The sequence below is a fragment of the Neofelis nebulosa genome, chromosome 10 (assembly GCF_028018385.1).
Source record: "Neofelis nebulosa isolate mNeoNeb1 chromosome 10, mNeoNeb1.pri, whole genome shotgun sequence".
In the NCBI taxonomy this organism is placed as follows: Eukaryota; Metazoa; Chordata; class Mammalia; order Carnivora; family Felidae; genus Neofelis; species Neofelis nebulosa.
The window spans coordinates 89,823,210-89,849,721 of record NC_080791.1 but is presented as its reverse complement, the minus strand read 5'-3'; the positions used below and the strand labels follow the sequence as shown (position 1 = coordinate 89,849,721).

Genomic DNA, 26,512 nt, shown 5'->3' with positions numbered 1-26,512 from the left:
CCAGCTGCCTCTGAGGCGCCTGGGGCAAAACCCGAATCTCCTGGGAAAGTCAGAGTGAAATGGTTGGTACCATAAGACACACAGATAAGCAAAGCCAGGAGGAGATGAGTTGGGGATCCCTGAACACCTGCCACCCAGGGAGTGATGGCATGATCTGGTCCAAGAGCTGGGCTGGATTCTTCTGGTTCTGTGACTATGGACAAGCCTCTTAATCCCTCATGTATCTTTATGGCTTACCAAGGTAAACTCAGAGGTCTCAATTTCGTTACAATCCAAGAAGCCCATTAACCTTCTCGGTCAGCCTGAGCAGCACCACTGTGAGGCTCCCTGGTCTAGGCACTTTCAGAACCTCAAAAGAAATGACAGGTATTGTCCCTCCCCTCAAGGAAAAGAGTGGTACTAGCCAGCGTGAGGTCTACACAAAACTACTCAACGCACAAGCAATTCTCCACAGAAAATCAGTATTTGTACAATGCAATTTACCTGTTTCCCTGTTCCCTGCAGTGCGATTCAAACAAGGCTCATTGCTATTTTCAACAAATGAAGTAGCAAAGTAGAAATCCGTCCAATCCTAGCTCTGCCAGTTATTAGCCGTGTAATATTACGCAAATTACTTCACCTCTTGGAGTCTCAGTTTCTTTATCTATAGACAGGACTGGCCACATAATTTGTGGGGCCCAGTGCAAACTGAAAATGTGGGGTCGGGCTCAGTCGGTTAAATGTCTGACTCCTGATTTCAGTTCAGGTCATGATCTCATAGCCGTGAGATCGAGCCCCACATCAATTTGGGATTCTGTCCCTCCCTCTCCCTCTGCCCCTCCCTCTCGCTCTCTGGCTCAAAAAATACAAAAAACAAAAATATTAAAAAATGAAAACGCGGGGTCAACTGTTCAGAAATTAGTTAAAAATTCAAGAAGGCAGTGCAGGGGATAAAAGCAAGCATGGTGCCCTTCCAAGTGGAGTCTGGGCCCTGTCTACCTGTGCAGGAGACAGGACCTGAAGCCGGCCCTGCTTACGGCATTAATTCGCACATCAAATGAGATGGCGTGTGAGAAAACGTGCGGTGCAAAGTCTGACTCGTAGCATAACACTCAGGGAACATCAGACACACTCCCTTAGTAATGTCTGTCTCGGTCCCGAGGGCGAGGCCCTCCCTGCACGGGCAACGTTGGTGACGATGAGGAGGGGTCATACTAGATGTGGGGTACTAAACCAAGCCCACAATTGCATCACACGTGATGGGAAGAGCACCAGGTTGGGGCGCTGGGGCTAGCACAGGGATTGCCATGGGGTCAGGGGCAAGTTAGCCGTGCTGCCCTTCAGCGGTCCTCAATTGTGGGATGGCATTTTGTTTTTAATTTTTTTAATGTTTATTCATCTTTTGGGAGAGAGACAGAGCATCAGTGGGGAGGGGAAGGGAGAGAGAGACACACACACAGAATCCAAAGCAGGCTCCAGGCTCCGAGCTGTCAGCACAGAGCCTGATGCCGGGCTCGAACCCACGAACCGCGAGATCGTGACCTGAGCCGAAGTCAGACGCTTAACCGACTGGGCCACCCTGGTGCCCCTGCAAGATGCATTTGTAATACATACATGTAATACATTTCCCACATGCTTCACTGAGCTATTGTTAAGATATACACAGATCAAGGCTGCAAGGGCTGAAGACTTCACAGGGCTTCATAAACCCAAAGGACTGAAGAGGGTTGTTTTGTTTTGTTTTGTTCTGTTTTGTTTTTCCCCAGTATCTTTAACTATTTAACTCAGAAAGCTTGACTTGAAAGGTCAGAGGAGGTAGAGGGGAGGAGGAAGCCAGGGCTCTCAGTTTTAAAGATAATGGACCAGTGTAAAGTCAAATAAAAGCAGTCTGGCCTGAAAATATTAAGTTTTAATTATTTAAATCGCTGTGGGCCACAGAGCTGTTCAACTTGATCAGAGTGAAACCGAGGTCTGATTCCAGCCAAAACCAAAATGGGGAAGCCCAAACCACAAATCACGTTCGGTTTCTGTCGGAGGCAGCCTTCCAAACCCTTCAGCAGCCCTCCGTGGTGGCCTTCAGCCTCCCTGGGACCTCGTGGGTCACGTGCCCGCAGCCGAGGCGTCAGCAGCAATCAGCTCACTCCGACAGACAGCCTCGGGAAGGCGCTGTAATCGCTCCAAGATGGGGCTCTGCACACGTACGTGAAGGCTCTGGTAGGGGAGTCTGTGCTGAGTCAACCTTGCTGACAGTGCCGGCATCCACTCACTTTCCGTCAGCCTTACACCCCTGCAACCCTGCAAACTTTCCCATGGCAAAGAAGGCATCTATCTGTACGTGCGTGTGTGCACATGTATGCGCACAGACACATTACATACACGTGTGTGTCAGGCGTATATACAGATCACACGTATCTTCAAGATGAACAAAGACTGACTATCCCTTAAGACACAGCTCTGAGAAAGAATCCAGACTGACAACCAAGTCACAGACTGGGTTTAACCCATGCAGCCAAAAGGTGAACTATCAGGCAGGCTCACACAGGCAGATCTCAGGCAGATCTCTCACAACCCAAAAGGAAGATGACGAACAACTCGGTATGAAAATGGGCGAAACGACCGGGAAATTCCCACAAGAGGAATGGCAAATGGTCAATAACGACTTGAAAAAACGTTGACTGTCATCGGTAATAAAGCTCCGCTTTAACCACAGCACACTTGCCAAACTTACGGTCTTAAAATATCAGGTTGTTGGCAAGGATGTGGAGGGAGAGAAGGTCTCAGGGACCACCAGTGGGAGCGCAAATTGGTGGGTCCACCTTGGAGACCAATTTAGTCACAGCCCATAAAAAGGTGCACATGCCCTACAGCCCAGTGATCTCGCTTACTGCACGCTCCAGGAGAATCCTGAACAAAACAAAAATGTTTACGGAAGCACTGCGTGTAAAATTAAAAAATTAGAAATGACCCAAATGCTCACCCATGGGATATCAGGTACAACGTGCTACAGTGTTATAAGAGAATTCCGCAGCAGGAATAGGCTAACGTTTTCTGTAAAGGGCCAGTTAATAAATATTTAAGGCTTTGCTAACCATTCTGCCTTTGTGTCTGCTAGAACTACTCAACTTTGCCATTGTAACGCAAAGCAGCCATGGAAAATTCATACACAAAAGGGCATGGCTGTGTTCCGATAAAATTTTATTTATAAAAACAGGTGGGACGGGGTGCCTGGGTAGCTCAGTCGGTTGAGCACCCGACCCTTGATTTCGGCTCAGGTCATGATCTCATGGTTCACCGGTTTGAGACTCACATCGAGCTCTGTGCTGACAGCATGGAGCCTGCTTGGGAGTCTCTCTGTCTCCCTCTCTCTCTCTCTGCTCCTCCCTGCTCGCTCGTGCGCTCTCTCTCTCTCTCTCTCTCTGAAAAGATAAATAAACTTAAAAAATAAAAAACAAACAGGTGTAGAGCATATTTGGCCTAGGAGCCATAGTTTGCCAACCCCTGATGAAGAGTAGTAAAAAAATCAATCAACAACAACCAAAAAAAAAAAAAAAAGAAAGAAAGAAAGAAAGAAAGAAAGAAAGAAAGAAAGAAAGAAAGAAAGAAATCAAAGAACCAGAGTCAAGATGGATAAATTTCACACATATGACAGTGAGGGAGAAAAGTAAGTTCAGGACAGTAGATGCCTCTGGAGAGAAGGGAGAAGGACAGAATCCAGGAACAAGTACATACTGCAAACTTCTAATGATGCCTGGTAACGTTTTATTTTAAAAACCTGAAGCAAATAAGTCAAAACAGAAATAATAGGATTTTTTAAGTGAGACATAACTGACATATAATATTATGCTAGTTTCAAGTATGCAAAATAATGATTTGATATTTGCATGCATTGTGAAATGACCACCACAATACGTCTAGATAACATACATTGCCATACACAGTTATGAATTTTTTTTCTTGCTATGAGAACTTTTAAGATCTACTTGGGGCGCCCGGGTGGCTCAGTCGGTTAAGCGTCCGACTTCGGCTCAGGTCATGATCTCACGGTTCGTGAGTTCGGGCCCCGCACCGGGCTCTGTGCTGACAGCTCCGGGCCTGGAACCTGCTTCTGATTCTCCCTCCCCTCAGCTCCTCCCCTGCTCACACTCTGTCTTTCTCTCAAAAATAAATAAAGATTAAAAAAAAAATTAAAAAAAAAAGATCTACTCTCTCAGCAGCTTCCAAGTATACAATACAGTTTTATTAACTATAGTTAACCTAGTTATACCATTATAGGATTAATAATATGACAGATTATTATTAACTACAGTTAACATAGTTATAATAATATGGTAACAACAATAGATAATGGGATTTTTAAAACACGGCGTTGGGGACACAGGTGTTCATTTAATCTCACTTTTCCTTTCCAGTATGTTTGAAAGATTTCACGAAAACATGTTAAGTGTCTACTCTGGCAGAAATGTTCCAGGGATCATTCACTGTCCTCTTCCTTCACTCTTCCCTCACAAAATTCTCTCTGGCCCACAAACACCTGTTTTAGTATCTTTCGCGCTTAGGTGCCCAGATGCCCAGAAGACACAGGTACGTGCTGGCAAAAAGCCATACCTGGGGTACCTCCTCACCGGCGGCTCCTCAGAAAACAGCGTATCCTCCCCACCACCCAATCTCAGGGCAGAGAAACAGAGGCAGAGGAAGCCCGCGGAACACTCCCCCAAGCCAGCGGCAAGCCAGAGAAAAAAGCTTTTGAACCATCAAGACACACGCTGCTGCGATGTCCGTGTCCTTCAAATGCCAGGAGCTTCCTCGCAAAAGGGCCCTCAAGCCTTCACCTCCCTCAGGGTCTATGGATTCTCCATTTATGTAAATTGCAACAAGGTCTGGGTTCCCATTCCCAAGGGCACAGCAAATGAGAAGGGAGAGGGGCTGCTGACTGCCGCTCTACAGACAAACTGCCAGCAAGAAATAAAAGCAGACGTCGATGGCAGGAGACAGAAAAGCTATAAAAAGCTGCCTTAAGAATTCCAAAAGCAGAGCAGCCTAAGATAGTTTCAAAAGAGACCAGAAAATTCCAAAAGGAGCCAAAGGCAACCCTATATTATAGCCTGGTCTAAAAATTAACATTTCTAAGAATGGCCCTGCACTGTCACCAACAAAGGTAAACACCGATTACGCCAGGATGCAACGCATCTCAGAGAGATCCCTGGCAACCAGCGTCCTCAAAAGTATAAAGACGTTCAGTTATTAGTCAGATTCACTTAACCAGAGGAGCAAATCTCCCCTAAGACCCCAGACAGCTCGAGTTTCACAGTATCTCTTCCAGGGCCTCTGCAGCTACCTACCAGGCTCAGCCAAAGCTCAGGGTGAGTGTACATGGGACTGCGGTGGACCAGCCTGCAGGCTCTGGGTGGGCAGGAAAGAGCCTTACGGGTCCCTGTGGTCCCGTAGAGCCTTCCGTGGGACCCTGAAACAGTAACTGCTCAATGCACAGCTCATCAGCCGAGCAGGAAATACTCTGTTCTTTAGGATGTTACGTCTCAGTATTTTCTAGCAATATTTAATGTGCTCCAAATGTATGTTTTCTTTGTCCTTGGTCAGGTTTACCAGTCACCAGAAAATGTATTACTTTACTTAGGTAACTAGAAAGAGGAACACTATTTATCTCAGCAAGGATGGAAAAAGTGGTCTGGAGAGTCGATTTCAAAAACTCAACAGCAGACTCAAAAACTCCTCAGTTATTATTATCAGCACAACAAACAGGGATCTCAGGATGTTTCCGAGCCCACAATAGTCAGGAAAGAGAACTTGTCTTTCCCTGCCAGAGAGAGAAAGAGAGAGAGAGAAAGAGAGAGAGAGAAAGAGAGAGAGAGGAATGAGTTAAGGTTAAGCTCAGTGGTTAATTAAACTGGCAGTGTTTACTTCAACCACATCTGAAGGAGAAGGACCCGAGGCCCACTGCGGTTGCCCAAAAGCAACTGACCGGCTTCGAGACAGGAAATGAAGCAATCCGTCTCTAGCAGGATGTAGGAAATGTCGCCTTTAATCCATTTAAAGTCTGTGAAGTCAGCCCCTCTTCTACCTCAAAGGGTTCTTCATAAAGCACGTCAATGAGAAACCCCTCATCACCAGCGCCCTCACTTCCCATCTGTTCCCCATCCTGTGGCGGTTTCTCTTCCCCTCTTCACCAGGCATCCCAACCTCATGGCCCCCAGGGAAATCTTGTCTTTCCAGCCCCATTTCTCTGGAAACCAGGCAGCTGGGGGAGATGGAACTGCCCTGGGACTTCCTCTGTTCCAGGATGCAGGGCGCCTGGCCCCAAGCCTCTGTGCAAATCATCTGTCCCATTAACAAGCACTACCCTTTTTGTGGCCTGGAAAACACTTGCCGCCGACCTTCAAAGAGGCAGCCCGTGTGCGGCCAGCTGCGAGTTCCTGCCTTCCTCTCCAAGTCTGCTCTGCCAGGCCTCTCCCGCAGTCCTCTGCCCACCAAGCCACTGGGGCCCATGCACAGCCATGTTCTGCAGCTAGAACCTCTTCCGAGTCTGCAGGAGGGGAAGAGGTCATTATGTGGGGCCAGAGGCAGGAGGCCAAGAGTCCTTAATTCCACTTGCCTTTTTTTCAGTCTCTAAGGACTCAGAGGATTTGAATTTCCAAAACCCCTCTAGAGTCCACCAGGTGCCAGCGGCAGAATTTGCTGAGGTAGTTTGTTTCCTCCTCCCTAGAAAGGCTTCCCGGACGTGCCTAGCTCCTGTCCAACACCCAATTTCACTGCCCCGACCACTGCCTTTGCGTGGATGGCTCCCCAGACCTTTCCTCCTGCACTAAACCTCATTCCTGACGCCCTGTGGACACTTCTGCCTGAACATCCCCTCTCCTCAAACTCTGCGTGTCTGAAATGGACGACCTCCCCCAGCCCCCTTCCTGTGATTCCACTCCTATTAAAGGACCACCATGTCCCAGTTCCTCAGGCTCCAGCCACATCTGACCTTCTCCCTCTCCGCACCTTGCATGCACTTGGCTCAATACCCACTGCTCCTGACTGGGTATAAAATACAACCCCCAATTCTTAACTTTTCTTGATCTGCCCCAGCCTACCAGGCCAAGCATACACTTTGCTGTTATGGTTAGAACTGAGTGTGAAGTCCACCGGGTTCATATTTCAGCTTTCCCACTCACTAGTACATCATGTTAGGAAAATCATCTGACTTCTCTCAGCCTCATTTTCCTCATCTGTAAAATGCGGGATAAAAATACTGCCATTATTGGGGCACCTGGGAGGCTTGGTCGGTTAAGCGTCTGACTCTTGATCTCAGCTCAGGTCTTCGTATCAAGGTTGTGAGTTCAAGCCTCACGTTTGGCTGGAACCTACTTACAAAGCAAATTGTGCCTATATAATAAGATTTTGTTATAATTGAGATAATACATGCAAATAACTGAGAATAGCATGTGGCCCGCAGAGGCATTCAATAGATGCTTGTTATAATTAACATCACGCACATTACACATAACTACACCTACCAATATAGTGGTTAAGAGTTTGGATCCTGGATTTATCCTGTGTGGGTTGAGATACTGACTGTACCACTTACTGGGTGACCTTGGGCAAGCTATTCAACTTCTCTGTACCTGTCTCCTTGTCTATAAAAAGGGAGTAATATTACCAACCTAAAATGAGATTAGACACATTAAAGCACATAGAAATGTGCCACATGCAAGTGTTCAGCAATTGTCAACCAAGTGGCTTCTATGTCCTGTAGTTTGCACGCCTCCCAGCCTCTCCCTAGGCTCTAAGCCTGAAACTGTAGTGCTAACTTTTTAATGGTATTCATTCTCCTAGGTCCGTGTCCTTCAACAGCTCCCACTGATGAGCCCAGAGGGAAATAACCTTCCCATCACAGCTTCCCACAGCACTCCCAACTGCCAACCCCATGTTCTAATCATCTGGATGTGAGCATTACTGTCCCCCTTGCTCGAGTACGATCTCAACAATGCCAGGGTCCTGCATGTGACCCAGGTCTATATCCTTTGTGGCATCTTGCACAGGTCTGGCATAGAAATTGTGGAAAGAAGAGAATCTGAAAGAAGGCAGGAGCTGGGGGCTAATGAACAATGTGTGGCCTAAATAGGCCCTCCGGGTATACATCTGAGACTGCAGAAGAGGTTCGAGACATCCATATGTTAGGAATATATCCTGACTGCCTGTCTTCCTTCTTTAACCCTTTGTTTGATTAGTTAGTTGCTTGGCCCATTTGTCAATAGACATTTATGACTGACTACTTCCTTTAAATAAAGCACTCCACTAGGCACAGGGGATAAAAGAAATCCCAGTCTGTGTTCTTCCAGAGCTGACATTCTAGTGGGGAGACAGGAAAGGCAATAGGCAATGAAGATAAAGCATGATGAGTGTGATTCGTTCCACATATATTTACTCGTGCTAAGGCCGAGCCCGACTGCATGCCTGGCACCGGGGACACAGCTGCGAACCTGCCAATATACCATCTCACAAGGTCACAAGCAGGGAAGACAGAACGTGAACACAAGGTGGCGCTGAGAAGAGTGAAGCAGAGAAGGAAACAGAGTGGAAGACTGGCGAGGAAGGGGGTTATGTTTTAATAGGGTGCTCAAGGCAGGTCTCTCTTTTTAGGTGGCGTTTGTTTGGAGAAGGCCCAGGACGGTATGTGGACACACAGGAGAATGACCCAGCCCAGCCCTGGCAAACCAGGGATGGTTCCGTAAGGAAGCAGGTCACACAGGAAGGAGTCTTTAAGGAAACCTTGATGAGGGGGCTTTGGAGCAATGGGTGAAAGGGTCCTCCTGCTGCCCATCTGATGCAGGCCTAACTCCTTGAGGCCACTGCCACTGGCGGAGGAGTGAAGAAGAAATATAGAATCGAATCTGGCTGACGTGACCAGAGCTTTGGGAACATGCCAGCACCAAGGGGCTCTGTGAACAAAAACCACAGAGACACTGGCGAAACCATTTGGCTGCTTGGGGGGACAGGCAAGAACTTGTCAGCAGTGGAAGAAACACAGTCTGGGACCTGGTGGTGTTTCTGGGCACAAGTACAGTGAAAGCAATAGCATAAGGTCCTTAGTGTGAATCAGTGTTCCATGTGGTCACCCAGGCAACTCTGCCATCTCGGTTCTGGGCAGGAGTCTCTGTCTTCACTAAATGGGACCCAGGTCAGGGCCATGTGGCCAGCCGAGCTCCAGCCAAGAATGTCTGAGCACAGGGAAGAAGGAGAGGTCTGAACACAGCCAAGGGAGAAAGGACAAAAGGCAAAAGAGTAAAATCTCAGCATTGCGAGCCTCTAAGAGGAAATCCTGGTTCTTGCTTATCCTCACTCCTGAGTCAAATGAATGCAAAAAGTGGGAAAACACATCTGTAAAAACAAAGTTCTTTAAAACTACAATTCTCCAGGGGTGCCTGGGTGGCTCAGTCGGTTAAGCGTCTCACTTTGGCTCAGGTCATGATCTCAAGATTTGTTGAGTCTGAGCCCCGTGTTGGGCTCTGTGCTGACAGCTCAGAGCCTGGAGCCTGCTTTGGATTCTGTGTCTCCTTCTCTCTCTGCCCCTCTCCCACTCGTGCTCTGTTTCTCTCTCTCTCAAAACTAAATAAACATTAAAAAAATTTATGATTCTTTAGTTATCGATGCAAAGTCAAGACACAATCCAATGAAACCTCTCCTTTAGCTTTTATTATTTTTACTGTTTTATTATATGCCAATGTACAAAAATAGAGACTGGCATAATGAATCCCCATGTTCCAATCATCTGGCTTTAAAAATTATCAACTCACTGACAGTTTCATTTCACCCCTACCCACATCCACTACCCCTCAAGAGATTTCATCTTTATATATTTCTAATTATCATTATACTTATTATTACTATATTTAATATGCTATTAGATATTATATATGTATACATATAGATACATCTTTATATATAAGTATTTTTTAAAATAATAAACAGATTATCATTCTCACACTTCATTTTTTTTTTTTTTCATTCTCACACTTTAAAAAACTAACAGGATTGCCTTAACATCATTAAATATACAACCACAATTCATTTTCCCAGTTACCTCAGTTTTGGGGGTTATTTTTTTTCAAATGTTTATTCATTTAATTTGAGAGACACCAACAGAGAGCAAGCAGGGGAGGGACGAAGAGAGGGAGAGAGAGAATCTCAAGCAGGCTCCACGCTGTCAGAGCTGAGCCCAATGCGGGGCTTGATCTCACGAACCATGAGATCATGACCTGAGCCAAAATCAAGAGCCAGGGGCTTAACTGACTGAGTCACCCAAGTGTCCCCACTTTTTTTTTTTTTTTTTTACAGTTGGCTTGTTGGAGTCAGGATTGAAATGAGATCTGTATGTTGCATTTGACTGATTTGTCACTCATTCTCCCCTTCAGTGTGTAGATTCCCTCTTCTTCTGATTTTTCTTAGAATTTATTAATGGATGCAATGGAGTCCTGAAGAATCTCCCATATTCTGGATCTGGCAGTATGTCTCCCCATGGAGTCGCTAACATGTTCCCCTGTCCCTGAATTTCCTGTAAACAAATGGTTAGTGTTACAGACGTCATGTTGTGTCTCCCAGAGTTCACATGTTAAAACCCTAACCCCTAATAAACGGGATGGTCTTGGAGTGGAGCCTTTGGTAGGAGATTAGGGTAAGGTGAGGTCATGAAGGTGGCACTCTCATTATGGGATCAGGGCCGTTATGAGATGAGGGGCCAAGGGAGTTCTCTATGTGTGAAAGAAGAAAGTTTACTTTCTCTTCTGCCTTCCTCACCAGGGAAGGCCAAGTGAGGACACCAATAAGAGGAGGGCCCACACCAAGAACCCAGCCACGATGGTAGCCTGGATCTTGGACTTCCAGGACTATGAGAAACAAGTTTAAGTCACCCAGTCCATGGCCTTCTGTTACTACAGCCCAAATTGACTATGGCAGATTCACAGGCTCAATCAATCAGGCTCAGGTTGGAAGTTTTGGCAGAAACACCTCACAGTGATGATGTGTGTTCCTGTTGGGTCATATCAGAAGGCAAATAACATCTGGTTGTCTCTTCCCTTGTGATCCTAAGACTGATTTGCAGGAGGTTCCAATTCCAGGTCAGATGCAGTAATCACACCCGCCCTGTCTCTGCCACTGCGTGCAGCTGCAATAAAAACCTAGTCAAATACATGGTACAGCTATTTTTAGATTCTGGAAAGTAAACTGGAGTAGACCAACTGGGGAAGAAGAACAAAATTCAATCTATCACTGAAATAGTGGTAAATTTACTATTCCCTCATTCTCCCAGCAGAGTCCCAGGAAACTACAAAGTATCGGAAAGACAGTGGTGGGCAGGGAGGAACTTGGAAAAGCAACCCTATAAAGTTATTTATGAACTTCTAGGCTGTCCCCAGTCTGCACAAGCATGGATCTGGTCCTAATCAGCACACCCAAGACTTTGAGAACCAAATTCACCGACTACTGCCCACGTCTCAGACCACACAGGAGGTGCCCATGCACCACACATCCAAACAGCAGTGCAAAAACAGTTTGAAAACTATGACAACGGCAGCCCACAGAGGGGCTGTTAGGAATCTGTGGCCTGACCCAACAGGGTCATTTGCTTACTAAAACAAAAATATAAGCATTCTCTGCAGGACTGACACAAAACCCAGAAGGTCGTACATAACCAACAAAATATCCAGAATATAATCCAAAATTAACTTGCCTTGTGGAAACAATCAGGAAAATCTCAATTCTCATGGGAAAAGATAATCAACAGACATCGACGCCAAGATAAGACAGATGTTGGAATTATGTGACAAAGTCTTCAGAGCGGCTCTTACAGAAAGACTCTAACAAGCAATCACATACACTCTTGAAACAAATGGAAAATAGAAAGTCTCAGCAAAGAACCCAGAAGGTATAAAGAAGAACCAAAAAGAAACTTTAGAACTGAAAAATACAGTGACGAAGAAACAAAGAAACACACCGTGTGGGCTCAGACTAGAGATGACAGAAGAGAAAGTAAACTTGACAAAAGACTAACAGACATGATCTAACCTGAACAATGAAAGGAAAAAGGTTGACTGGAAACTCAACAGAGCCTCAGGGACCTGTGGGATGATCACAAAAGATCCAAAGTTGTTATCAGAATCCCATAAGGAGAAGGTATGGTACTTGAAAATGATTTAAAGAAAGGATACCTGAAAATGTACTGAGTATAGCAAAAGACAAAGGCTTGCACATTCAAACAGAACCCTATGCAGCATATACTCAAAGAAATCCACATAGCCACACACACACACACACACACACACACACACACACACACACTATAATCTAGCTGCTGAAGCTAGGCTGGGAGAAAAAAAAAATCTTCAAAGCGGCTAGAAAAATGATGCATTTTCTACGGGGAAACAATTTGAATGGCTGCAAATTTCTCATCGGAAACCACAGAAGCCAGAGGAAGTGGCACAACATTTTTAAAGTGCTTAAAAACAGAGCTGTCAACCCAGAATTCTATATGCAGTAAAAATATCCTTCAGGAGTGAAGGTGAAATCGAGACATGGTCAGATGCAGGAAAACTAAGAGAATGTGTTGCCAGCAGACCTGCTTTAAAATAATTGCTAAAGGAAGTGCTTCAGACAGAAGGGAAACGGTACCAGAGGAGACCAGGAACATCAGGAATGAAGAAAGAGCAACCAAAATGGCAAATCTCTAGGTAACTTTAATAACAGATTGCTCATCCCCTCTCAAGTTCTTTAAAATGCATCTGAGAGTCTAAAGCAAAAATTAAAACACGGCCTTTTAGGGTTTCGGATGTTCTGTTGCTGTACCGACGACCAGAACATAAAGAGATATACAGAGTGACAGGGTTTCTACGTTCTACTTGAGGTGGCACAATATTGATTCAGGTCTGTCTGCGAAAAGACTGACAGCTGGTTTCAAGGGTTTTTAGCTTGATCCATGCCTTATAAAGCTCCCCATCAATTTTTTATTTCATGGTTTCAGGAACCATTGAAGACGCACGTCTTCATCAGGGTTACAAAACAGACACTCTAATTCTTTTTCCCATTATAGTTCATTAAAAAAACAAAAACAAAAACCTTTCCTATGTTGGCTATTTAATTACTCAGAAGTACAATGCATCTAGAAAAAGGAGGCTAAATGCTTGATTCTCTTCTTTTATTTACTAGTTATAAAAACAGTGAATTAGAACCATTATTTTTAGATGGTAGATATGCCAGAGGAAAATGCTGGCTTAATCCCCAATGATCTAATTTGGAATGGATAGAATTAACTCATTTAGACAATTAAAGACCAATATCCAAACATTTAAATCATACAAGGTCTTTAATATGGCAGGGAGTATGCAGAATGGCACAGTCATTTAGAATGTATGTACTAGAACGTATCACACTTGCTTTTTATTGCATTCAATTATTCTCTAGTATGTATATACGGGTGTATATAAACAAATTATATACATAAATACAGACATATATATACATGCATGTAAATTCCCCATGGACAGTAGAAGAAGCTAAGATCAAGTTGAAACTCTAAAGAACTCAATGAAAATAAAACAAGTACATCCTTGGACATCCTAAGCCAAAGGTGAAATGCTAGTAAATACGGTCTTCCTCTTAACAGCTCACAGTTTTAAGTCACTATGGGTTTTCAAATCAATTACTCCTTGCCAGCCACCACACTAAGCACTTTTCAGATACGACCTGGTCTAATTGTCACAACAACCCAGGAAGCAGGCTCTTAGCACTCCCCTTTCATGAGATGAGGAAACCACCGTGCGACATTACGTAGCACAGCCAACCCATGCCTAATGAGGGAGGATCAGAAACCTGGAGCCAGACTTTCCAGCTCCAGAGTCATTTCACTCAATCAGGCTGCTACCCTGTTAGTGACCTGTATCCCCTTGCTACGGTGGGTTTCTGCTACTCGACTAATCATTCAACAATCTAGCCGCTAGGTCACATTTTTGCCATTTGAGATCCAGAAGATGAAAAAAGGCAACAGGAGAAGGCACACGGGAGAATTATATACTTCCTGAGTCCTCGCTGGGAGGGGGTGTCAATGACTATGCCCTGGGAAGGCATGAATGGTCACCCCCTCTTCCAGGGCTTAAAACAGAACCAACAGGGTAAAGGGAAGTCAGTTTCCCAAAACAATCACTGAAGTCATTAAAACCTGTGTTTTGAAATAAATTCGTAACATATATAACAATTATGTTCATAGCAACGACAATCCTCACGAATAACATATATGTGTACATAAACGTATACACGCATACATTGATACACACAGAGAGAAAGAGGGAGGGAGAAAGAGAGGGGCAAAAAGAGAGAGGGAGGAAGAGAGAGGGAGGAAGGACTGGCACAAGAAAGCCCACATATTAAGTGTCATTCTGGGCAAATCTCATTTTCCACTTTATATTTTCTGTATTTTGCAAGTTCCAAAGCTACTTGCTGGGAGAGCCGGCACAGTATGAAAGGTGGGGAAGAGATGCCTGAAGGTCACTGAAGCTGCTACGTGAAATGGTTCTGGACACAGAGACTCTGGCCAGGAAGGGAATGCGTGCGTCCAGGCCATGGAGTATGAAGTTCAACACCAGGACTGCTAAGAGGCAAGGTGGGGCAGAGAGCACGAGAAGGGGTGTGTGTCTGTCTGTGTGGTGACACCTTGGAATGTCATACAGCAAGGAAAAGGAATCAAGGCAGTCACAAGACAAGGAGAACTTTAGCTTTCTATAGTATTTGGTACATACACATACATATATATATATACATACATATACATATATATAGCAACATACATATACATATATGTATATATATGTATGTGTATATATATATATATTCTTTTTAAAAATTTTTTTAACATTTGATTTTGAGAGAGAGAGAGAGAAACAGAGAGACAGAGCATGAGCAGGGGAGATGCAGGGAGAGAGAGGGAGACACAGAATCCGAAGCAGGCTCCAGGCTCTGAGCTGTCAGCACAGATCCCAATGCAGGGCTTGAACCCAGAAACTGTAAGATCATAACCTGAGCCGAAGTCAGATTGCCTGACTGAGCCACCCAGGCGCCCCTCAAAAATATATTCTTATGACATATACATATACACCTTTTTATTTTTTTTATTAAAAATTTTTTTAAACGTTTATTTATTTTTGAGACAGAGAGAGACAGAGCATGAACGGGGGAGGGTCAGAGAGAGAGGGAGACACAGAATCTGAAACAGGCTCCAGGCTCTGAGCCGTCAGCACAGAGCCTGACGCGGGGCTTGAACTCACGAACCGCGAGATCATGACCTGAGCCGAAGTCGGACGCCTAACCGACTGAGCCACCCAGGCACCCCATATATACACCTTTTTAAAAATAACTCAAACTAGGAAGGAGAGCAGGCACATGAACACGGGGTGCTGAGTGCAAGAGTACATCAGCTGAGGGTCTGAAGGAGCAGAGAATCAGCTCTGCCATTTATGACCTGTAAGATGCTGGACGAGTTCACGGATGTCCGTACGCTTCGGATTCCTCACTTGTTAATGAGGATCACACGCCTGCACCTGCAGAGCTATTGTACTGAAGTATGTCCGAGACCCAAGTGTTTAGTAGAGACCCCAATAAACGGCAGCTGAGCATTCACGCGTTTGCGCGAGAAAGAAGCGGTAAGGAACAGGATGTGGGGGACGGCAGAAGGCACCTGGGCCTATGGGAGCGAGGAGCACGGAGAAGAGTGGCCCTGATGGAGGCCCCGGCCCATGAGAAGGAACAAGGCACGGCGACATGGGCCCTCCCGGCACTTACTACAGTTCTCCTCATCACTGCCGTCGGGACAGTCCTCGAAGCCATTGCACTGGAAGCGGCCAATGATGCAGTGGATGCCGCTGGCACAAGGGAAGAACGTAGGGCCGCATTTCGACTTGGCCTTGGCTACAGGAGGAAACACAAGACAAACAGCAGGTCATCAGGAGGTGAAGATTTCTGGCCACCGCATGCCCATCCCACCAGCTCTGAGTGCGCAAACGGGTCCTTCCCCGTGTACCCTGAAGTCCCCAAAGGTTTCTTACCACCACCCCCCACCTCCGGTGCCCAGCCAGATCGGTGGCCCGCACGCACCATCCTTGCGTAAGGGGGAGGCCAATCCTGCTGTGTTTACACGGCCCCTACACCAGCAGGGCTCAATCAGCACGTGCTGAACAAAGCAATGAATGGGTAAGCAGAGGGGGTGATAGACTGAGCCTGCTCTTAAGGTGCTAAGGAAGCATTCAAAATTCATTTCCTGTCAGAATAATTGTCTACACTGATTAAATGCTTCCCATACTAGACAGCGTGGCCAGGGCTATACATGGATGATGTCATTTAATCCCGCCGGGCAGCACCCAACGGCATGGTGTGCAGAAGAGAATTAACGCCACGGGCCTAAGACGGCTACCCTTGAGTAAGGCTTGCTGGCTTGCAAGGCTGCCCTTGCTTGGCTGGTGTCTGCGAACTGGGGTTTCGGGAGGGTTCCCACCATTCTCTCCGGTAAGAACGGCTCACTGTGCCTAAAGTGGCAGACTGTGCAGTTTATGCCGAACACCTGCTTTTCTTCTGGGAGTCTGGGATTTTGGTGCACGCGGGGCAGATGGTGCCTGCGTAACCAGCCCCTAGAAAAATCCCCAGGCACTGAGTCTGTAATGAGCTCCCCCAGTGGAAAACAATACACACGTGTTGTCACAATTGGTTGCCGGGGAGCTAAGTGCACCCTGTGTGACTCCACAGGGAGAGGGCTGGAGGTCTGAACTTGGTTTCCCCTGGACTTCACTCCACGTGCTTCTTCCCTTTGCTAGTTTTGCTAGGTATCCTTCCACCATAATAAATCATACGACTATACGCAGAGCTCATTGAATCCTCCTAGCAAATCACTGAGCCCGGGGACGATCTCGGGGACCGCAGACAAAGATGGGGATGGTTCTTATCCCCATTTCGGAGGCATGCTTTGGGTGGTGAAGTGACCGACTCAAGGCCACACAGCTAGAAAATCTGACCCTGCGGTGAGCACCCTGGCACTCAGATTCCAGAAGCCAAGCTCTCAACCAACTCAACCGTGTTACCTCTCTGCCAGTCTGTCACTTCTCACAACAGAGGCCAGACTCCTGCTCAGAGAAATTCTTCTTCCACTCCTGCTGTACAAACAGTTTTAACGGAAGCTGCTGTAACTCACGCTTGATGGAGTGGCCTGCTAACCAAACAGCCCTGTGGGGTAATGTACTTTCCCGTTAATGGTGCCGGCTGCTCTGGCTTGGGATTACGAGGTGCAAGATCGAATCTACTGCCACATCCCAGGTAGCTGGCTCCGACTAGCATCCCTCCCATCTCCTGCCTTAGAGGCAGGAGCCAGGGTCCTCAGGAAGGAAGGGCCATTTCTTGGGAACAAACAGCCAGTAAATTACCTTCCCGTTCCTGCCATCAGTAACATGCCAACTTTGGCGGCACGATCCACAATCAACAGGGTTTTGAGGCCTGGGACGTGCCCAGGTTTTAAAAACCCACATCGCTTTGTTTCAACTAGGAACTTCTGCAATGGTGCTGGTGCGCTCTTCAAAAGCACAAACTTGATGAGACAGTGTCCTGGGTTCAAATCATGGCTCTCCTGTCTTGTGAACTGGGGCAAGTTTCTTCATATTACTGAGTCTCAGCTGCCTCACCAGTAAGTCAGAGGTAACATCTACCTCACAGGGCTCTAGGAAGGATTCAATGAGATAATCTATGTAAAATGCTTAGCACAGACCATGGTATAGTAGGTGCTCAATTAATGGTAATGCTTACGCTATTCACCATCTTTACTTATAGAATTTTAAAACTACTTGGGCTGCTAATTTTATTCTGATTGCCAAAGGTAAAAAAGCTCATTATGGAAGATCTCTATGAACTGGTATGAAATGATCTCCAGGATATACTGTTAAGTGGGGGAGAAAGCAGACTGCAAAAGAGTTATCTACAGTATTTTAAAATCTCTACAGCAAAAGAAAGGGACATAAGAAAATGTACCTGGAATGGTTCATCTGTGCATACGAGACACGGGAAGGACACAGCAGAAACTGGAGAGACTGCTTACCCACGAGGGGTGGGTGGGAAAGGGTTGGAATGAGGCAGCCAAAACGAGAAGGGTCACATTTCTCGGAGTCTGTACAGCTCTGACTCTTAGAACCCTATCTCAGGTGCCTGGGTGGCTCAGTTGGTTAGGGGAGGGGCAGAGAGGGAGACACAGAATCTGAAGCAGGCTCCAGGCTCTGAGCTGTCAGCACAGAGCCCGACACGGGGCTCGAACTCACGGACCGCGAGATCGTGACCTGAGCCAAAGTCGGCCGCTTAACCGACTGAGCCACCCAGGCACCCCAAGCGTCTGACTCTTGATTTCGGCTCAGGTCATGATCTCACGGCTCATGAGATGAGGCCCAGCCCTGGGCTCTGTGCTGACAGCGTGGAACCTGCTTGGGATTCTCTGTCTGCCTCTCTCTCTCTGCCCCTCCCCTGCTCTCTCTGTCAAAAATAAATAAATAAACACTTAAAAAGAACCCTAATACTTCACATAGCCAAAGGGTAAACAATTAAAATCATCCACGTGTGCATGCGTGGAGAGGCTCAAAATGGAACAGAAACGGCAAAGTGAACGCAACTGGACTGTAGGTGAGTAAGCCCACCAACCTGAAGGGTGTGGGGAGGAGCAGAACCCACCTAACTCAGGAAACCATTACTTGGACCGCATTCTACGAGGCTAAAGAAAAAGAGAATTGTACACAAATACGGCACTCTACTTTTATTTGTCACCGGGGTATGGATTAGCTGTTCTGAAACTACCTTTGTGTGTACTCAGATTGAACAAATGAGTAAATATACTGCAGATAATAACAGCGAGGTTCCTCGCTCTCCGAGGAAGAAGTTAAAAATAAGAAAGTGGGAAGGCTAAATGATCCCCGAGGCTTTGGACTAGAGGAGGAGGCATCAGTATGAACTCAAGGTTTGTAAAGACAGACAGAAAGAGAGAGAGATAGACACACAGACAAGAGAGAGAAAGAGAAATCATGATCTGTGCGTGTGCATGAGTTAGTATACATACAGACATTTATTTCCTAGTTCCCTTGGCCAAGAAAGACTAGAAGCTATACACAAATGAGCACGCCCAGCACCAGATCCTGATTTCTAAATACCATTACCCAATAAAGGGAACCAGGGATCCTTGGAGAAGCATTTGATTCCAGCAGGAAATTCAAGATGAACGTGGAGGGTCTTGTGTTGTCAGAAAGTCAAGAAGCACTCAAAACGTGACGGGCACATGTCAGAAGGACACAGGGGTCACCCCGAAGGAGCTGCCCAATGGCCAAAGCTACAACACTTTGAGCAACAAAACGATGACAGTACCGGACTGTAATCCAGAGAACACAATAAATATCTGTGAGTCCGTACCAGTATCGTACATCATTGGATAAATAAGTAAATGGGGAAGAAGGGAAGTTTTTCCTTATAGAAGATTTCCAATTATTACACTGGAGGATGTAGGAAGCAAAAAGTCACCATTTAGCAAACACCCCAGTAACAACTGTTCCAGGCAAGACCCAGCAATGGATGCCCAAATTAAGAGTCTCGGCCGGCCTTCCTCTGGTCACCCTTTGAGGGATCAGAGGAAGAAAGGCTGTTTATAGGGTTTGACATCTGAGAGATGCTTCCTTGTAAACCTCTATTCACAACATCACTGCCCTCCCAGCATCTTAAAAAAGCCTAAAGCCCCTATCACAGCATCAGGCAGCTCTGGAGACATCTGTAATTCACAGGCACCCACTCTCCCTGCCCGGCTACACGGGCCTCCTCGCTCCTGCGGGAGCTGCCGCGCTCAGTCCCACCCCAGGGGGGGGACCCTGCCTCTCCTGCTACCTGCACTGCCTTTCTCCCAGGGTCGTGTGGCCCTCCATTCATTTAGGTGTCTTGAACCACTCTACCGTCTACCCAGAAACTCTGACTCCCACCCTCAGTCTCTCTAGCCCTCACTCTGCTTCTCTTTCTTTTCCCTCCTAGGAAAGGATGTCAGCGGCTCTGTGCTATGCTGTGCGAATGATGAACACATGGTCGTTCAAATACTTTCATTCACCACTTTGACAGAGCTACGCTACACAGCGCCGACACCGGGTGATAAATACTTGCCAACTACACAAACGGGCCTGTAAAAGAGAGAGTGGGATTGGGTAATGACCCCCAACTGGCTGAATGTTTACCATGGGCTAAGCAGGATGCTCTACGTTTTACGAATCTCCCCTCATTTACTCCCCACAGAAACCCATTTCACAGATAGGAAAACTGAGGTCCGGAAGTGAGGGAGCTTGCCACTGCTAATAAGCAGAGTCAAGGCTCAAACCTTCCTCTTGACTCGTCTGCTCTTCTGCCTCTTCAGATATTTCTAAGCCCCAGTCCAGCTCCAAAGGACCAGACTTTATGAGACAAAGAAAAAGAATATGAATAATTATAAATGAATTAGCTATCGTTCAATTAACCAGCTCTTTGGCCCTGCCCCTGAACCCTTTTCAAGGATTAGTAATGAGACCTGCTGCCTTGTCAGCGATGCTCAGTCGCGGTCTCTGTCAGAGGGAGCCCGTCCTGTTATGATTTACGTCTGCGCCATCGGGCCCCTGCTAAGGCAACTGGCGAGGCGGATCACAGGCGGCCGGCCAAGCGCCTGGCTGAGCCTCAGAGAGAAGCCAGCCGCTGACAGCAGCTGTCGGCTGCTCCCTGCTTGCACAACCCACTTGGCGGGCTGGGGGGGCTGCTGGACCAAGTCTGCATTGTCCTCCCCCAGCCCCCATTTCCACGACAGGGAGATTTCAGCATGAAACTTGGCAGCCCCGGGCAGAAGATGGAAGCCTGACTGTGTCTCAAATCACCCTGACAAAGGGGGACAGGGGGACTCCACGCCACTGAATACCTGAATTCACGATTTTTTGAGTACCTGCCCCATGAACTTTGCAAGGTGGCAGCTTTCACCAGCAGAAGGACAAGAAACTGGGGCTCTCCTGGGGGCTGGTTTATTTCCTGATCTGTGTCCCCTCCCTCCTTACAGCCAGGTTGTCACAGTTCTGATTTTCACGGGTCAGGAAAATAAAAAATAAAAATAAAAATAAATTTTTTTTTTTAAGGGAGATAGGCATGGGTAAAAAGACTGAAATGGTTGCCAACTTGTTAATTTTACCAGCAAGGACATAAACAAACCCGCAATAATCTCTACTCACTACGGTCTTAAGCAAAAACTGCTTTCGCCTCCCAAATGCAGGACAGACCAGTATTGGGGGATTACGTCAGAACTAGAGGGGAACCAGGAGACATTTGGTGTGGTCAGGCTGTGCAGCCCTCACAGCAAAGACCTGACCTTTCTATGCACAACATCTGGAGCACGGCAGGTGGTTCACACAGCTTGCTCAGTAACGAATTCTCACTTTCAACAGGGGAGAAAACGGAGGCCTGAGGATAGGCGATTGGAGACGCGCCCAAAGTCACACAGCTATTTAGGATCTGACTGGCCTAGAATCCAGTTCTCAGTCCCGAGTCTAGCCTCTTTCAACTATGATGTGCTTCAGGCAGGGTGCTTCACACCCACACCCTGCCAAACCCCACATCAGGGATCACATTCAGGAGAGCTCCTATGAGACTGAAAGTTCCACATGGCCAGAACTTTCCACGCCTTGGAGAGAAATGCTCTGCATCAGGCTTCAGGCCGGGGCTCCCATCTGTCCAGAAAGGGCTCAGGGCTACCCGCTGGTCCTGGAGGATGCCAGTGCTGCAGCGTGGGCCTGCTGTCTACAGCTCCTGGCCCAGACCCTCCCTGGGTAGTGATCCCACACAAGAGTCAGACAGGAGCTGCAACGACACAGCCTCTCTGTTCAGCCACAACAGCCAGGAAATCGACTCATCAGACCTGCGGCATCTCTCAGGCTGTGGCAACAGCTCCAGCTATAAACACGAATATCTGGGGTCTCTCTTCCAACATGTCTGTAGGGGGCCAAATAAGCAACAGCTGCTACCTCCACCGCCCCTGCCTGCCTCCAATTCTTGCTCCGGGATCCTGCCAGTGTGTGCCCGTGAAAGCCCAAAGAAGCAGAAGCAGGAGCCTTAAGCTCTTCCGGAAAATTACCATCCTCATGACACAGCTCACCGTGAAAAATTCAAACTACAGAGAAATGTACATGGTAAATGTAAAAACTGCCCCAAACTGCTGTCACCCAGGAAAAGCCACAGTGGCCATTTTGGTAAACAGTGCTCCAAAAAGCAAGGTCTCAGAAACTATTGTGTGCGAATGGATAGCCTTAGGACCTTATTAAAATGCAGCAGGTCTCAAGTGGAGCCTAGGATTCTGCATTCCTAATGCTCCCAGATGATGTCAATGCTGTGGGTCCCAGGCACTTCACTTCCAAGGCCCACTGTTTTGTTCACTGTTGTATCTCCAATGCCCAGAAAAGTGCCTAGCACACAGGTTACTCAATAATTACTAAATTAATACACAGAAATCTGAGCATGCAGTTTTGTTTAAATGCATCCATAAAATACTACGTTATTCTAAACTTGCTTTTGTCACTTACTAATATATTGACATTTTCATGTTGATAACTATAGGTGCACACAATCACTTTTCATGGCTAAAGGTAATTTTACTGCATCTCTGTACCCATAAGTCCCATTGCTGATGGATATTTGGGGTGTTTTCAATAAACAACGCACATACAGATACATATACTATTTTCCCCACTTGTACAATATCTCCTCAAGGTATAACCAGTAGGTCAAAGGATATGCATATTTCACATTTGGGCATCCTTTTGATCATCGATGGCCTCCTGGTACTGTCTTCTGGCCACAGATGGCTACAGGTAAAGCCTCCAGCCCAGGATAGGCTGATTCTCCCCGGCTGGCAATGATATTCCTCGAAGCACACAGGCTGCAAACACCCCACGGTTCCTCAGTGTTTATGTTAAGCGGGCCCTTCACAGCTGCCGGTGCTCCATTATTCTCCATTTATCTCTGTCTCTCCTCATTTTAACATCTGTGTATTTCATTACTTTGCAGAGAAGGGGACATTCCTATCCAGTCAAGGAAACCATGACTCTTCTTTTTATCTTTTTAATTTGCACCGGGTGCAGACCATCAATCTTTGCTGGAATTGGTTTCCCTGGGTTACACGAATCACGGGCTAATGCAAAGTGTCCCTCCTTTCAGGAGATGCTCCTTGCGCTAACTTTCCTAGGCTGCACTGTCCCCTCTAAGGGCCCGACAAAGGGTAGGTTCTCACTCCAAAGACGGTCCTCCTTGCCAGTCATATCCCATTTCTCCAGAAATTCACATTTCTCCAGAACATCATGTCCCATAAGGCAGTGTTTAACAAAGAAGGGGGTCAGTGATCCCCCCTGCAGAGGGATCCCTGGAGAGGGGTGCTGGTGAAGATGCCAATTCCGGGGCCTCTCTCCTAGGAGGTCTGCATTTGTATTAAGCACAGAGGATTCCAATGGACACTCTCATGCAAACACCCTACTGGACAGACTCTACCTATGTCCTATGCCCCGAGAATAAATGACCTCCTCAGTCCTTTCTTCCTGCTGTTGCCACTGCACAGACCAGCAGCCACTGCAGGAATTCTGGCTATGGGGCCACTGTGGGCCTAGTCTGGCCACCACCCTGGTCAAATCTAGCACTGGCATCCCAGATAGCGTAGTTATCATGAAAAGAGCACCCACAAGAAAACCGTGGGCCTCTTTATGATCCTTCTCCATTTCCACAGGCTCTCTCTTCCTCCATGTTCATGTGCAAGACACAAAACAACTCTGCTTTACACGTAAAAGCTGTGGGCTCATATTCCAATGGTTGCTGTCCCGGCAAAAAGGCCGTTTCAGAACTTTAAAACCCCTTAAGTTCTGTCTACTTTTTAAGGATTTACGCTACCTGTGCATAATACAAAATAGGGATAAAGAGGCCAAAACATGTTTGCTGCTCCCTCTTAGCAAATAAAATATTCCTGAGCATCCTGCTATCCGTCAGGCACTGGGTCAGTTCTGTGGTGATCCAACAGTACTCCCTAACTGGGAGCGGAGGAAGGACACAGACAAGGAAGTGAGCTTCTGCATGCAGTGCCATGAGTGCCCTGATGGGGGAGCTAGAGGTCACCCAATCTCAAAGAGAGGCAGAGGTTGACGTCAGAAAAGGCTGCTCAGAAGAAAGCAGGCCTCAGCAAAGCCACTTCGCACATAGCTAAGGTAGAAACGAATGCAATGTGTAGACAGTCTTAGGCCTTACACACTTAGTTATTCACTCACACTAACATTAATTCACAAACTCTGTGTCATACCTGCAAAGAGTGAAGATACACTGGAGACAGCTCTGCCACAGATAAAATTTCAGTGCTGGTGGGACTGTTCCAGGAAGGAGGAACAGCATGTGCAAAGGCCAAGAGGCAGAAACAATGTAGTACTGGGAGAACTGAAAGGGGGTCAATACGAGATTCCTTCTCAGGTCAGGAAAAAGTACCCAGTATGTTTTAACTAAAAAGAATTAAAACCCATGGGGCACCTGGGTGACTCAGTTGGTTGGATGTCTGATTTCGGCTCAGGTCATGATCTCACAGTTCGTGAGTTCAAGCCCCACATCGGACTCTGGGCTGACAGCTTGGAACCTGGAGCCTGCTTTGGATTCTGTGTCTTCCTCTCTCTCTCTGCCCCTCCCCTGCTCCCACTCTCTCTCTCTCTCTCTCTCTCTCTCTCAAAAACAAACATTAAAAAATTAAAACAAAAGAGAATTAAAACGCTATTTCTCATAAGAAATGTGCCATGAGCCAGCTGCAATTCAGCTCACGCTAAAAACGTGAGCATTATCTACACCAAACTATGAATCAGAAAAAAAGTCAGATTATAAAATTCATATAATTTGAATCAACATGCACACTGCCCCCCCCCCCCGGAGTGAACGCCCACATGCAGCCATCACTGGCTAAAAATTTCGCAAAAAGTAATGGACCCAAAATTGCTACTATATTCAGTCCCCTGGTTCGCTTTGTAAAATGTCAAACTGTGGTTCCTCTGAAAAGTCAAACATGACTTCATGGTTGGAAACAAGAAAGCAAAAAGAGCCTTATAAAAAGTAACAGGCTTTTTAAAAAAACAACATGCCTGGGTTCTCTAAGAAGTCTGGGAGAGGGGAACAAACAGGTGCTTCATGGTGGTCCTGATGCAGAGGACACACTCCCCAGAAAGCCAAATCCGTGCCTGGAATTCAAGTCTGCACATCCACTATTACCTGAGCAAAACCAAAACAAAACAAGCAACAACAAAAACAACAACAACAAAAGGCGTTCTGCCTGTTACAGTAATTCAATGCCGCATGACTACTGGAGAGGACTCCGAGTTTCCACGGCAGACTCCAAGTTTTATTGATCAGATATCGCAATGTATTATTTCTTCCTAAAATACTATATTGGCTGCTTCAAAGATACACACTCGGGAGTAGAGAGAGCAAAAGACCACATGCTCACTGGAACATAAATACAGAAAGAAGGCATCTAGCTGCAACAGCTTCAACAGAAGACTGTCAGAAAATTCTTTCGAATCACCTCTTTCAAGAGAATACAGGAGGTTATGGAGCTTTGGGGCTAAGAGGTCAGAAGGGATTAGGGTTCAGAAGCTTCTGGGCTTCTATCCCCAATTCTGCCACATAATCCCAGAGACCAAGGACAAGTCACTTAACCTCCACTGGCTTCAACGTCCTCATCTGTAAAAGGGGCGTACAGATAGAACAGACCTCATCAGCTGCTGGAAAATAACGTGAGATTTTGCATGTAGAAAAAACACTGTAATACTTGACATCTAGTAGGGATCTGATCATGTCTTCTCCTCCCTAACATGGTCCATGGGTCTACAAACTGTTCTTCCCATATATGGATGGCCCGGAGAAAAATGAGGTGGAAACCGATGTTATGTTTAGACTAAGGCCTTCCTCTTTCAGTTATTCTTTGCATTAACGTTAATTCTCAGACTCTCTATGCCACACGTTCGACCAAGTGGGGTTGCAAAGAGAATCATACATTCAAATATAACTTCTGGGAGCAAGGTGCCTCTAGCTAAGGAGCACCTGGAGAAGAAGGAGAAGGAGGAGGAGGAGGAGGAGGAGGAGGAGAAGAAAAAGAAGAAAACAAAGGACGATAAACAGATCGTTGCCATGAGATGTGGTAAGTGCTACATAAGCTGTATAAACATTTGTCTTTCAACAGTAGGGTTAGAGGTCAGTCTGCCAGGGTCCAAACACTGGTTCCACCACTTACTGGACACATGATTTATGGCAACTTATTTCACCTCTCTGTGCCTCCATTTCCTCATCAGGAAATGGCAACATTAACAGTATCTACCTCGTTGGGTTGCCGCGGGGATTAAAGGACACAATACAATAGTTGCTTCGTCTTTTTCTGGAACACGGTATTAGCTATGACAGTTGATACTGTCTTAGCTATTGTTAC

The 26,512-nt window shown here is 46.4% G+C and overlaps 1 protein-coding gene across 6 annotated transcripts in view; it reads right to left on the bottom strand.

The window, feature by feature from the left end:
- The window catches only part of LDLRAD3 (low density lipoprotein receptor class A domain containing 3), a 243,599-nt gene that overhangs the window by 115,815 nt on the left and 101,272 nt on the right, over positions 1-26,512 (bottom strand). For 5 of the 6 annotated variants that reach the window (XM_058688642.1, XM_058688646.1, XM_058688644.1 and 2 more), the window contains one exon: positions 15,802-15,927. In XM_058688642.1, the coding sequence (XP_058544625.1) occupies positions 15,802-15,927 (126 nt within the window). Of the gene's footprint in view, positions 1-15,801; positions 15,928-16,113; positions 16,375-26,512 lie in introns of those variants that run through there. The other variant, XM_058688643.1, reaches the window with a different exon arrangement.